The sequence below is a fragment of the Aspergillus stella-maris genome (assembly GCF_047715825.1).
Source record: "Aspergillus stella-maris strain CBS 113639 unplaced genomic scaffold BDV14scaffold_13, whole genome shotgun sequence".
NCBI lineage: Eukaryota > Fungi > Ascomycota > Eurotiomycetes > Eurotiales > Aspergillaceae > Aspergillus > Aspergillus stella-maris.
In genome coordinates, this window is record NW_027396807.1 from 404,969 (window position 1) to 417,071 (window position 12,103).

At 53.1% G+C, this 12,103-nt stretch overlaps 3 protein-coding genes across 3 annotated transcripts; 2 read left to right on the forward strand and 1 right to left on the reverse strand.

Moving 5' to 3' along the window:
* The first annotated feature begins 138 nt into the window (after positions 1-138).
* BDV14DRAFT_169569 (GTPase-activating protein) lies at positions 139-4,218 on the forward strand. Its single transcript, XM_073768053.1, has 3 exons — positions 139-1,194; positions 1,242-1,593; positions 1,639-4,218. The coding sequence occupies exons 1-3, from the start codon at positions 408-410 to the stop codon at positions 3,839-3,841; spliced, it is 3,342 nt and encodes a 1,113-aa protein (XP_073630535.1). The 5' UTR covers positions 139-407; the 3' UTR covers positions 3,842-4,218.
* Positions 4,219-4,284: 66 nt separating this feature from the next.
* Positions 4,285-5,412, forward strand: BDV14DRAFT_169572 (putative glutathione-dependent formaldehyde-activating enzyme). The gene has a single exon (XM_073768054.1). It carries the CDS (start codon positions 4,633-4,635, stop codon positions 5,224-5,226), a length of 594 nt encoding a protein of 197 aa, XP_073630536.1. The 5' UTR covers positions 4,285-4,632; the 3' UTR covers positions 5,227-5,412.
* A 194-nt stretch (positions 5,413-5,606) lies between these two features.
* Positions 5,607-11,664, reverse strand: BDV14DRAFT_27105 (putative Rho guanyl nucleotide exchange factor). Its single transcript, XM_073776416.1, has 3 exons — positions 7,036-11,664; positions 6,715-6,984; positions 5,607-6,661 (listed from the first exon to the last, which is right to left on the reverse strand). Exons 1-3 carry the CDS (start codon positions 11,419-11,421, stop codon positions 5,930-5,932), a joined length of 5,388 nt encoding a protein of 1,795 aa, XP_073630537.1. The 5' UTR covers positions 11,422-11,664; the 3' UTR covers positions 5,607-5,929.
* Positions 11,665-12,103: the final 439 nt, after the last annotated feature.

Consider the following 12,103-nt stretch of genomic DNA (forward strand, 5'->3'; position numbering starts at 1 on the left):
GCCAAGTTTTGACCATTGTGTAAATGTTGAATGTGATAGATTGCGGCTGTAGCGCCCTTACGTCACGTGCAGCAATGCGGATGCCTGCCAGGGACGATCAGCTTGAACCACTTCATTCCCCTCTTTCCTCTCATTCACCACCACTCCTGGTGCTGCTCCCTGTCGCCGACCGGGTGTGCTCTCCAAAAGATGCTGCGCTAGCTTTTACGATGACCCTGATTTATCGTCCGCTGACCATCCGTCGGCTGCCATCCAGTCCTAGCGTTGCCCCGAGCGCCTCTAAGCTCTAGCAGCTTCCCGCTTCGCCGAGCTGGGCCTCTTTATCTGTCCAGTACCCCGTACCGTACCTTGGTCGCTTTACCTGAAAGTCCTCACGGTCGGGATTCGGCCGGCTCCCTCCCGCCAAAATGATGCAGTGGACGTCGCTCGTCCAGAAAGCTCAGTCCTTCATCGACCCGGCTAACTTTAACATCTCGAACCTTACCTCCTCCTCCGATCGCAATCCCTCGAAAGCATCCCTATTCCGCCAGCAATTTCGACTTCCCGACTCTCAGAACCCTATACAAGAGATTACGGCAGAGCTTATACTCCCTGTTTCGTCGTCTGGCGCCTCTCGGAACGTTGACCGCGGCGGTAACCGATACGCCGGTAGACTACACTTGAGCGAACGGTTCCTCTGCTTTTCGACTCAGCCTACGAGCTTTCTTCCGTCGGCTACCCTTAGCGCTTCGACACATTGGGCCGGTCAAACAAACGGCACCGGACCGTCCGGCAATGGGTTTACCATTCCCCTCTGCTGTATCCGCCGAGTGGAACGATTGAACAGTCTCGGCCATATATTCTCCCTCGCATTGACGACATGGAACGGCGCACTGAGCAAGCAACAAACTCCTGGATCCCCACAAAGATTCACTATTGAACTTGTCGGGAGCAGGCAAGCCTGCGAGCGGTTCTGCGATGGCCTGAAGAAGAACTTGCGCGACTCTATGAAGGAGATTGAGAATTTGCGGAATGTGGTGAATGATTGCTATTCGGAGTACTTGCTGTCTGGCGCCAAGGCCAAGGGCCAGACTGATGGTGCCGATGGTATACCGCCACCGGATGCTGGGTTGGGGATGCTCTTCCGCTATCCTGGCGATGCGCGTAAACTCAGAGACCGAAGTAAGATGAGACTTTGGGGAGAGTATTTCAGAGGTATGATTGTCTCATATCTTCTCCTGAACTCAACTAAGTACGTGTAGAAAACGGGCGCAACGCCATGTTGATACGACAGCCCACGTTCCATAAACTCATTCGCGTCGGTCTTCCCAATCGTCTCCGTGGAGAGATTTGGGAGGTGGCTTCTGGTTCTCTTAACCTGCGACTGAGGTCGCCCAAACTATACGAGGAGACACTAGCAAAGTTCGAAGGCCAAGAATCACTGGCCATCGACGAGATTGAGAAGGATCTGAACCGCAGTTTACCCGAGTATGCGGGTTTCCAGAGTGAAGAAGGAATTGGTCGGCTTCGGAGGGTCCTTACTGCTTACAGTTGGACGAACGCTGAAATCGGCTACTGTCAAGCGATGAACATTGTTGTTGCAGCCTTATTGATGTAAGTCATCGCCTCACCTTCCGGGATAAGCTCTGACAGGAGTAGATATATGTCCGAGGCGCAAGCCTTCTTCCTGCTGTCGGTCCTCTGTGATCGTCTTGTGCCAGGATATTACTCTACTACTATGTACGGAACACTACTCGACCAGAAGGTGTTTGAGTCGCTTGTCGAGAAAACTATGCCGATTCTCTGGGAGCACCTCGGCAAGTCCGACGTGCAGCTCTCTGTTGTTTCTCTTCCCTGGTTCCTTTCCCTATATATCAACTCCATGCCGCTTGTGTTTGCCTTCCGAGTCCTCGATGTGTTCTTCTTGGAAGGACCAAAGGTCCTTTTCCAGGTCGGACTTGCCATCCTCCGCATCAACGGTGAAGAACTGCTTGACGTTCAGGACGACGGCTCCTTCATCTCCGTACTCAAGTCATACTTCTCTCGCCTAGACGAATCAGCGCACCCACGCTCCGAGAACCCCAAGCTCAGAGCCATTACTCGGTTCCAAGAGCTTATGGTGGTGGCTTTCAAGGAGTTCTCCCAAATCACACATCAGACCATCACCGAGCAGCGCGAGAAACACAAGGACGCTGTGCTCGACAACATCGAAAGCTTTGCTAAGCGCACCTCGATTCGAAACCTCGGCCCTGACAGCAAGAAACTGAGTCTGGAAGATCTTGGAGCGATCTACGACCGCTATTACGAGGTTTTGTACGACTACCAGCAGAGGCAAAAGGTGATCGAGGAAGAAAAGCGTCGAATCGAACGGAAGCAGTCCCAGCGAGTGTCTGTCATTGGACCCTCGGTGGATCGCGAAGTTGGCCGTGTCGGTCTTGGTCCCAGTCCTACTCACATGGATTACGATGCGTTCCGCGAGTTCCTTGCTGCTACATCGAAATGGGCTCATTCAGACTCACCGGGCCCATCGCGAAAAGAGTCAGTGTCTGGTAGTTTCAGAGGCTTCGGTCGTGCGGCCATGCATAACCGGCCTGCCCCGGCTGATCATGAGTTCATGCAGCGACTCTTCCGCAAGTGGTCTGCTGATTCGCCTGAAGGCCTGAGCTTGCAGAGTGTAGTCAGCGGTATCGCCCGTCTCAAGGGTCCTCGGGATATCATGAACAATATCAGCTACTTCTTTGACCTCTACGATGACAGCGGCGATGGCAAGGTTGACAGAGAAGGTATTCTTCGAATGTCGGAAGCCTTGCTTTTCCTCTCTCGGCGTGGATTTGAAGGGACCATTACACCAAGTCAGAGCACAGAAGACCTGATGGCCGGCAAAGAGGGTATCGAAGACAAGCTTTCCACTGGCGAACGCTTCCTGGGAAGTGTAAGCTCCTTCATCCGTCGCTGTTTCGAATACGCCGACCCTACCAACAAGGCAGCAGAAGAGGAGAAACAAGCTGAAGAGACAGCCGACAAGCTTGGCGACTTTAGCATTGGAGACGATGAAGAGGATCTCATCGATGTCGGCGAGGAGAAGTCTTCTACGCCCAGTCCCGAGGCCAAAACGCCTGAAACATCAAGTAGAACCCCGACAGACGAGCAGCGTGCTCAAAGCACCTCCGAAGCGGCGAACCCTGCTCTGGACCCCAACAATCCTCTCCACATTACACTCCCAACATTCCGAATGGTCGTTCTTGCTGACGAGCTGCTTGAGCAATTCTTTGACAACTACTTCCCGCAATCCTTCCATCTCTCTGAACAAGCAACCAACACCCAACTTCCGACTTTATCCTCAAACCTCACAACATTCTCTAACATCGGCACCGTTAAACCCCAAGTGGCCACTTCCGGTGCCACAGCTGCAGGCGCATCTGGTGGCATCGTACCACCTAACAGAGGTCTCCGCGGTGTCCTCGATAACATCGTTACTGACGGCATCCGCATGGCTGCCGAAGTGAAGAAGAAGATGGATGAAGCGCAGCGTGAGCTCGAACGCAACGCCCTCAACAAAGACGATTACGATGACGAGGAGGATGAAGACGACGGTCTTCACAGCGCTACGGCTCCGTCCATGGTCGGCGGCATCTCATCCTGGGGTGCTGGCGCATATGGCGCCGACCCCGAGCGTCGCAGTGTTAGAGAGACAGACCGCGACCTTTTGGAGGGCGCCGAAGTCGTCAATATTCGTGGACGCGATGACGCCCCGTCACTACTCGACGACAAAGATCCTCACCAGGATAGCGCGCCGCGGGCTGAAGACAAGCGCGATGATCATGATAAGGTTGTCAGCAAAGTTGTAGAGTTTGAGTCGTGATGAGGATTGATTCATGCATGGCTCATCCTGTCTTTACTGCTCCGACTGTTTAACGTGCTGTTTTAGGCGCTGGCATTGAGATTCTCCATGCGTGTTATCTACTTAGATAGTTTTCTTTCTGGAGACGATAATGTATCATCATCATTTCTTCCTTCGCGAACACTGTAGACTAAGTCAGTAATAGCCAGGGCCAGCCTGACTCAACCAGCAATGCAACAACTCCAAATTCAGACGGCACTCCCTGTGCCCAGCCTCAACCCCTCAGAACAATCCTCAGAATACTCAAGCAAACTAAGATAACAACCCGGCTCCGACCCCGACTTCACCAAGTGGAGGCCTCGCATCCGTACTCCAGAACAAGAAGTCCAAGCCCTGCCACGCCATCTCCACATTCATGCACCAATAATCTTGTGCTGTACACTGCAGCTATTCCGAGGTGGGACCGGATCGGGAGGCTTCCCGGTCAGCACTGCAATAGTCCTAGCACAGTATGGCTTTCTCTCTCCTCACGGTGTCGCTCGTCGTGGCAAGGATGGTGTCAGATTGCTCTTGGTCTCGTCTTACGCGGGCTGGAATGGGTTCCCCTCACGAGGGGTTGTGCCAGTGAGGGGTTTTTGATATGCTGATTCCTTAGGGTATGCAGGGGATATACCTTGAGTTATATATAACGATCCCAAGCGAACTCAGATCTACTTTTTGATTCTACCAAGGTCCTCTCTCTATCCTCTTTCAACTCTACACCCACCTAGTCAATCTATATCTATCTATACTACACCTATACCCCAAGAACAATGTCCTCCTCTCTATCGCTGCACCCCCTCCTCGACTCCGGCCTCCCCACCGGAAAACCCTCCTTCCCAGGCGGGACCCTCTCCTGCCACTGTCCCACAAACAAAGCCTCCATCACACTAACCTCGGACGTCCTGCACAACCACGCCTGCGGGTGCTCGAAATGCTGGAAACCATCTGGGTCCCTCTTCAGCGTCGTCGGCGTGATCCCCACACAGAACCTCAGCATAACCGCCAACGGCGACAAGCTCGAAATCATCGACAAATCCGCGCCAATCCAGCGGTACGCATGCAAAGAATGCGGCGTGCACCTCTTTGGCCGAATCGAAGTCGATCACCCGTTTAAGGGACTGGACTTTGTGCATGTTGAGCTTTCGCCCGGCCAAGGAAGAGAGGGGTGGCAGGCGCCGCAGTTTGCGGGGTTCGTGAGTAGTCTTATTGGGCAGGGACTTGATCCAGAGGTTGTTCCTGGTGTTAGGGAGAAACTTAGGGGGTTGGGGCTGGAGAGTTATGATGCGTTGAGTCCGGCGCTTATGGATGTCATTGCGACGTTCAATGCGAAGAAGGAGGGGGTTGTTTTTAAGTCGAGGTTTTAGGCTGAGGCTGCGTGGTTTGAGTGAAGGGTGAGAGAAGAGGTTCTAATGGTTGAGTGAGAAGATTTTTGGAGTTGACGGGCTTGGAGATGTATTGTATGGCGCGGGGAGTAGAAAAGTGATAGTAAGCTTATTAAGGGCATCAATCAATCTCCAATGTCTTGGTTGAATCGAGGTGAACTAAGGGGATTATCCCGGTATAGGTAATGAAGAACACAAAATAATAACAGAAAGTCTCTTTCCAGTGTAAGTATCTACATGGATCTTAAGCCAGGCGGGGAGTAAGAAGACGTGAGCTGAGGATGTAACGAGATTACAGTCAGCGTCAGGAAGCTACTTTCTATCATAGTTACTGCTTGGAGCTTTTACAATCTTAAACGTAAATCGTCGTTAAGAGCATATATACAAGCGACTAATCGCAGTCCAAACAGTCATGCACATACACATAGCCATAGCCCTAGACATAGATATAAATAAACATAGCTAATATAATCAATCAATCAATCATAACGCCGAAAGCGTAGCTGAACATGGTGGGTATAGATGGCCAAAATGAAGCACTGAGCCTCGGCTCATATCAATATCAATAGATAGTCATGATCCATATCCATCGTGGTGTGCGGATGAAAATATAATAAGGGAAGTCTAGGGTAGAATGCTTGAGAAGAAAAAAAGAAACACGATGAGATGGGGGGAGGGAAATGGATTAGTCCTTTGAGCCTTCGTTTTCAATGAGCTCGAGGACGATCAGGTTCCGTGGGTAGTCGGGGTGCTGCATGCAGATTTTGACTGTGCGGCCTTGAGTGGCCAGTGAAGCACCGTTGGACTGGCCGCTGGAGAGGTTGACAGTGTCGCCGGAGCTCGTAGGGATACTATTTGCACCGGAGCCTGGTAGACGGCTACCATCGTCGAGACAGACCACATTGTGGCCGGGAATGACCTGTCGGAGACGCCCGTTCATGGCATTGCGGACTTCGACAAAGTCGTCGTTGAAGAGGATGAGAAATTTGCCGTAGAGGCAAGCAGAGTGCGCGCGACCGACAAACTCCAAAACGACACTGCGCGATACGTCGCCGTGCTGGTTCACGTACACTGCGCACTCGGTATATGTGACCAGGAATTCTGCATCGCTGAGACGGAACATGCCGAGTGGTCGAAGACCAGTGATTCGTCGGGCGATGTCGAGCAAGTGTTGTTGCGCTTCTTGAGCATCGGTGCGGAATTCAGGAACAGACCATGTCTGCTTCTTGTCGAGGGTGAGAATTTCAATTCCCTTCTGAGTTGAGATTGCCAGTGACGAGTGGAACAGGTTGATACCGTAGCTCTCGGCAGGAATGTAAAATTCGTCGTACTCGCGAAAGAACTCGGTTTGGGAACGGCGAGAGCTGAAGAATCTGCCTCGACTGGTAGCCGATTTTTGCAGGACTGGCTCAAGGATCTATCGAATGTTACTATGATCCATAAGTGAACTTTTCGTTATAACGCTCTTACCTTGAAAGTGGACGACAGGCCATCCCGCTTCTTGTACATCACCAAAGTACGATCCTTCATGTGTCCGGCCGCAAAGAAGCCAACTTCCCTGTTTCCAGACAGCTTCTGCGGAGCTCTTCGGGCAGAGTCATTGGAGGTCGCAGCAGGAACACCGCTAGTCGGGCAAACCACATCAAGGTGGTATGCAATCAACGACTTGTCAGCGATCAGCAGGAAAAGGTTGAACTCTTCAAAGACGGCTATTTGCGTCACGCGGGCCATGGCAATAGCCTATACTGATTAGCTATCATTCATGTTGGAATTTTGTCAGAAGGAACCTACCCTGGTCCAACCCCTAGGGTCGCTGTACTCTGAAATGTAAACCCCATAGTCAGTACCAATCGCACACATTTTGCGACCAGGAGGCTGCTCAAAAACAGTCGCACAATGGACCGCCGCTCGACAGATCGGTGTTGGTCGAGCAGATGCAGGGTACTGCTTCTCGACTTCCTTAACCGCACGGTAGAGTGGCGTGCCCTTGATAACCGCACCATTAGATGACGGAGAGCTGTCGTTGCTGGCAAAAGCGGTGTCTGCCAGAACACGTAGGTGGAATGGCTCTGCATTCTGCGCGTACAGAGATGCGGCGTGTTTTGTCTTAGCCTCCGTGATCTTTTCACACCAGTCACGTCGATTTTGAGAAGAGGGAGCGTATAGAGTGTAAATTTCATTCAGGCCAAGATGTTTCACCTTGAATGGGTACAGGACTCCACCGTCCTTTGTGTTCTCGAGTACTGTCGCGGGAACCAGGTTTCTGTCGGCATTGGCGTTTGCGAGGACACCTGGTTGAGGTGCTGGTCCTGCAGCAACCACTCCTCTGACAGCTGATCTGACGACAGGATCTTCGTTGGTACTTTCTAGCACTAAAAGATCCATTGGGATAGGCAGTTTGGAAACGTCATAGCTTTCCAGCTTGATCGTCCGCGCGGTGTCCCGTTGAACGGACAGCTTGGCCAGGACAAGGAAATGATCAAACAGAATCGCGTGAGTATCAACAAGGAACCTAGTCCGAGACCCAGGCCGCTGCAAGTCGCCACGGAAGATGATCTCTCTACCCAGAAAGTCCAAGTTCAATTCCACGCGCTTTCGCATGTCTGGGCGGAGTTGCAGCTTAGATGCCAGTTCCCGCAGGTCGACCTTCTTGCTCATCTCACCCACCTTGTTGTCGCACTCTAACGCGACGATCTTGATCTCCTCAATAGCTTGTAGCAAGTTGGTCTTTTCCTCCGAGTCCTTGAGCATGTTGCGGTGGACTGTCGAGAGAAGCAGAGTGTACCGCTGAATTCGTGTGATTGGTGCTTTCAAGAAAGTATCCCAGCTCAGACGGTTGGACAGCTTGTGGTCACGCGCTGTGCTGAGGAACTGACGGAAGACGACATTCCGCTCCGCCTCCTTGCGGATCAGGTAGTTTGCATACGGGAATGTCTCTGCATAACTGATGTATACAGCCTTGGCCTTGCGGATCCATTCTCTAAAAATGTCAGCAAAACCATTGATGAACGGACCCTGCTCTTTTTGCCGATACTTGAGCTGTGCCAAAAGAAAGTCCTCGTTGACTCGCTTCACAGCTTCCACCTTGCCAAACACATCGTGCAAGAACTTGTTCGAACGCTTGGGAGGAATAATGGAAGGCTCGGACGTAGCAAGACGATCGCGATAGAGCTCTCGCAGGACATCAAGCTGTCCAATAAATGAGTCCTCGGTCGTAACGATTTCGTGCAAGTTGTTCTGTCGGTCAATCTCTTTCTTAGGGTGGCCCTCCAGAATCTCCTTTGTGACCTTGTAAAACGTGACCCAGTCCTCTGCCTTCTTCTGAGGCTCCATAGCCTGGGTTCGCAGGTTCACCTTTCTCAGAGTTCGCATGCAATGGTGCGAGTAACAGCGTCCCGCGACCTCAGCATCCATCTCCTGTTCATGTAGCACGGTCGAGTAGCATCCGCTGCCCGTAATCTGGAACAGCACACCAGACATGCTTCCACTGCCAAACTTGACCCACTCTTCATCCTTGACAAGCGCTTCCTGGCTGAGCATGTTTTCAACCACACGCGCCGCAAGCGTCTCGGCATCGGCAATGTTCATTGTTGGTACCTTGTGCGTAAACAATGCGACTATTGCCTCAGCAACAGCGTGCTCCTTGAGGTCAGTCTCATCTTCTGTTAGATCTCGGATCCAGGATAGAATCGAGCTGAGCGCCCAAGGCTCAGAGCAGCGTCGGAAATCCTCTGACGACAGCTTCGCCGGGTGGAACTTCTTGCGGCGGCCGGCGGGGATCATGGGCAGATCAAGGGGAATAGCAGCTGAGCTGGGATCCAATGACGGATCAAACTTCATCATGCTCTGCCGCAGCATCTCCTGCTTGTATTTCGCCTTGTCTGCATCGGTCTTCGACCTGATTGGTGGGTCAGCGCGAGGTCCAATGGGGTGGCTCGTTAAAGAAGTAGACCGCGAGAACTGGGTGGGGCTAGGCGCGGCCGCTCCATACGAGTCTGGGGAGGGTGCTGGGATGTAGGAGGGTGGATACTGGTTGTCTCCGGATTCCTGGTGTCGGTAGGTTCCAGCTGGTAGAAGGTGTGGTATCAACGTTGCGTTGTCTGTAGGCTCCTCTGGAGGTGGAGGGAGGGGTCGCATTCCGGGGTGGAAGAACAGGTCTACAGGCTCTTCTCCACCAATCGAGCCCTCGCTGCCGGAGTGATGCGACTGCCTGCGGTGTGACAATGATCCGTCTGTCTCATCGCCGTAATCGAAACTCATCCGACGATTGTACGCACTGGGTTCTGACAGGCCACCGGTACCGCCAGCATCCACACGTGCGGTGGATGGAAGCTGAGGGAATGGAAAAGAGAAATCATCTCCGATCGGAGGGTAGTCATACTCGTCAGAGTATTCTGCCCGCTCTTCGCGTGATGCATTCGAGCTGTGTCGGGAGGCTAATGTTGTCGGGGGACGGTCGTCGCCTTGATCTGAATCGTCACCGTACGGACTTCGGCCCAGTGCTTTCTCATCGTAAGGAGAGTGGCCTAGGTAGTTGTTCCCGCCGTATGAAGAATACCAATCACTCGGGGTATTTTGAACTGGCGAGGGAGCCGTAACCGACGGCCGTTTGTTCAATCCTGGGCTGGTCGAGTCGATCGTTTCCCGCCGTGTTCGCTCTTGCAGACGCTCCGCTTGAGCGCGCTCCTCCTCGTCGGCCATTCGCAGCATTGCCAATCCGGCCTCTGCCTCCGCGTCACTGTCGTCACTATAAGCATCGTAGTTGACATACTGTCCAGTTCCCGTCGCCATACTCCCATTCGTATGAGTGTGCCTCTCGTCAGGAGAGATATGGGCCAGGCCTGACAATTGGCCAGAGCCCGTTGACCCTGACCGTTGGGGAGAGTTGGGAGATTGCATGTCGATATGTAGCGGTCTATAACCGGGTGGATCGCCACCCGTCCATGGAGCATTCGGCATCGCTGCCTCGACTTCCTTGACCAATTCATCGTATCCACCGACAGGAGCTTGTGAGCCATTCATGCATTCATACGATCCGGCGTTGTCCTCGCTTTCGACAGGTGGCCCGGGTAGAGGGCGTGCCTGGGGATGTCGAGTCAGGGTATCCGTCCTCCGCGGTGCCGTACCTGATTGCGTCTGGTGAAGGGGAGGCGTCGGTAGCGATCGAGCAGGAGGACGGACGGAATTATATGGCTTATCGTAGAGGTCACTCGAAGGCTGGTGTGCCGGCGGTTCCGGCGGCTCTTCGTCGACCGATGGTGTCCGACTCGGATCAGAAAGGCGAGAAGAAGGATGTGAAAGATGCGAGGGTATTTGCACTCCGCCGTATGGGCGTGAAGCGTACGAAGTCATGCTGGAGACTGATTCACTAGCGGAGGCGTAGGCGGTACTCGGCGATGTTGGTGAAGCTAGACTGTAAGACGAAGAAACAAAGGACGACTGCGAGGGCTGGGTAGTAAACCCAAACTGAGTCCCGGGCGAGGTGTTGGGGAACTGCGGACTCGGTCGGCCTCCGTAGGGATGGTCAGGCCCACGGGGTGGAGGCGGGGGAGGCAGCGACGGATGTGAGGTTCCATATGGGGAGAGGGGTGTTTGAGCGAAAAGCATACTCGATTGGCGTTGTATTGTAGGAGAGCCAAGGTTCCCAATATTCGTCGCTTGATAAGCCGCCGGATTATACGGTTGATGCCCAGGAGATGTATTGTTATTGTTACCATAAGAGTTGTTGGAGGAGTACGATAGCGGAGCATATCTAGCATTTTGCTGCGAATTTGGCAACGCATATTGTTGGGGATTGTAGGAGGTCTGCGTCGACGACATTGGGTTCGCAGCGGACGTATACTGGTACTGATAGGCGGACTGAGACTGGGCGCGGGCTCGAGGCGGCGAGGTCGCCGAGGGGAGATGCGAGTATCGCGGGTCGGCGTAATCGTCGCGCGCAGCGGTCGCTAGGCCATATGCTCCTGGATGGTCACCGATACTGGTCCGGGCAGTGTACCTGTGATTTGGAGTCGAATTTTGAGCGCCTCCCGGAGCGAAGAGACTCGCGTCATCCCCCGCGTTGTAACTTGGCATTCGACGGAGCGGCGGGTTGCCGGACGGAGGGGAGTAGGCCTCGTACCGCTGCTGGTTCCCGGGCTGGCCGTGCTGCTGGTTGCCATTGTGATAGTTCGCCATGCTGGGGAGCGACCATCTGGCAGTGGAGGAGTGGAGGCGGCGAGAGAAGATCAGACGAAGGTCAAACGTTGGAGAGTCGGTCGGAGCCGTGGCTCATGTCTCACACGGGCAAAGGCGGGGAGCGAAACGGATCGGGTTAAAAAGCCGAAGAAGCGAGGGACAAAGAAAGAAGAATAACAAACAAGAAGGAAGAAAGACGTGGTAGTCCACGGTGGACAGAGAGAAAGAAGATGGAAAGAGAGATTGAGAGATTGAGACTGAGATGGAGCTGGAGATTTGGTGGAGTTCAGTGTGGCCGATTCAGCCTCATTGCACGTGGTTCAGTAACCACAACCACAACCAGACTCGAGGATCTCTGTAATAATACTCGTATATAATTATCATATTAATCAAGATGAGAAGTGGCTGTGAGCATTAAACCCCTTACCAAGCCGAATCTATGGCTGCGCTGGGCTGAAGGCAGTGCTCTCGAGTCTCGATATTCGGCCCCAATGGGTGGGTATAATACTAACAATATTGCCTAATCAATGCGCCCATCGCCCTGCTGCGTTCTACTGCGTTTCAATGCCAATACTGGACTCCCGACGCTCCCGCTACCAATCCACGGTTCAACTCTGGGGAAGCAGGTATTCATTATACAGAGTAGGGCTATTTGATAGAGAGTATGATCGACAATTGCCTT

Excerpts from the sequence above, each read along its gene's own strand:
- BDV14DRAFT_169569 (XM_073768053.1), top strand. The coding sequence starts at position 408 with ATGATGCAGTGGACGTCGCTCGTCCAGAAAGCTCAGTCCTTCATCGAC. Across the intron at positions 1,195-1,241 it reads TTGGGGAGAGTATTTCAGAG|AAAACGGGCGCAACGCCATG; the intron begins GTATGATTGTCT and ends AAGTACGTGTAG. Across the intron at positions 1,594-1,638 it reads GTTGTTGCAGCCTTATTGAT|ATATATGTCCGAGGCGCAAG; the intron begins GTAAGTCATCGC and ends TGACAGGAGTAG.
- BDV14DRAFT_169572 (XM_073768054.1), top strand. The coding sequence starts at position 4,633 with ATGTCCTCCTCTCTATCGCTGCACCCCCTCCTCGACTCCGGCCTCCCC.
- BDV14DRAFT_27105 (XM_073776416.1), bottom strand. The coding sequence starts at position 11,421 with ATGGCGAACTATCACAATGGCAACCAGCAGCACGGCCAGCCCGGGAAC. Across the intron at positions 6,985-7,035 it reads ACCCTAGGGGTTGGACCAGG|GCTATTGCCATGGCCCGCGT; the intron begins GTAGGTTCCTTC and ends TAATCAGTATAG. Across the intron at positions 6,662-6,714 it reads GCCTGTCGTCCACTTTCAAG|ATCCTTGAGCCAGTCCTGCA; the intron begins GTAAGAGCGTTA and ends AACATTCGATAG.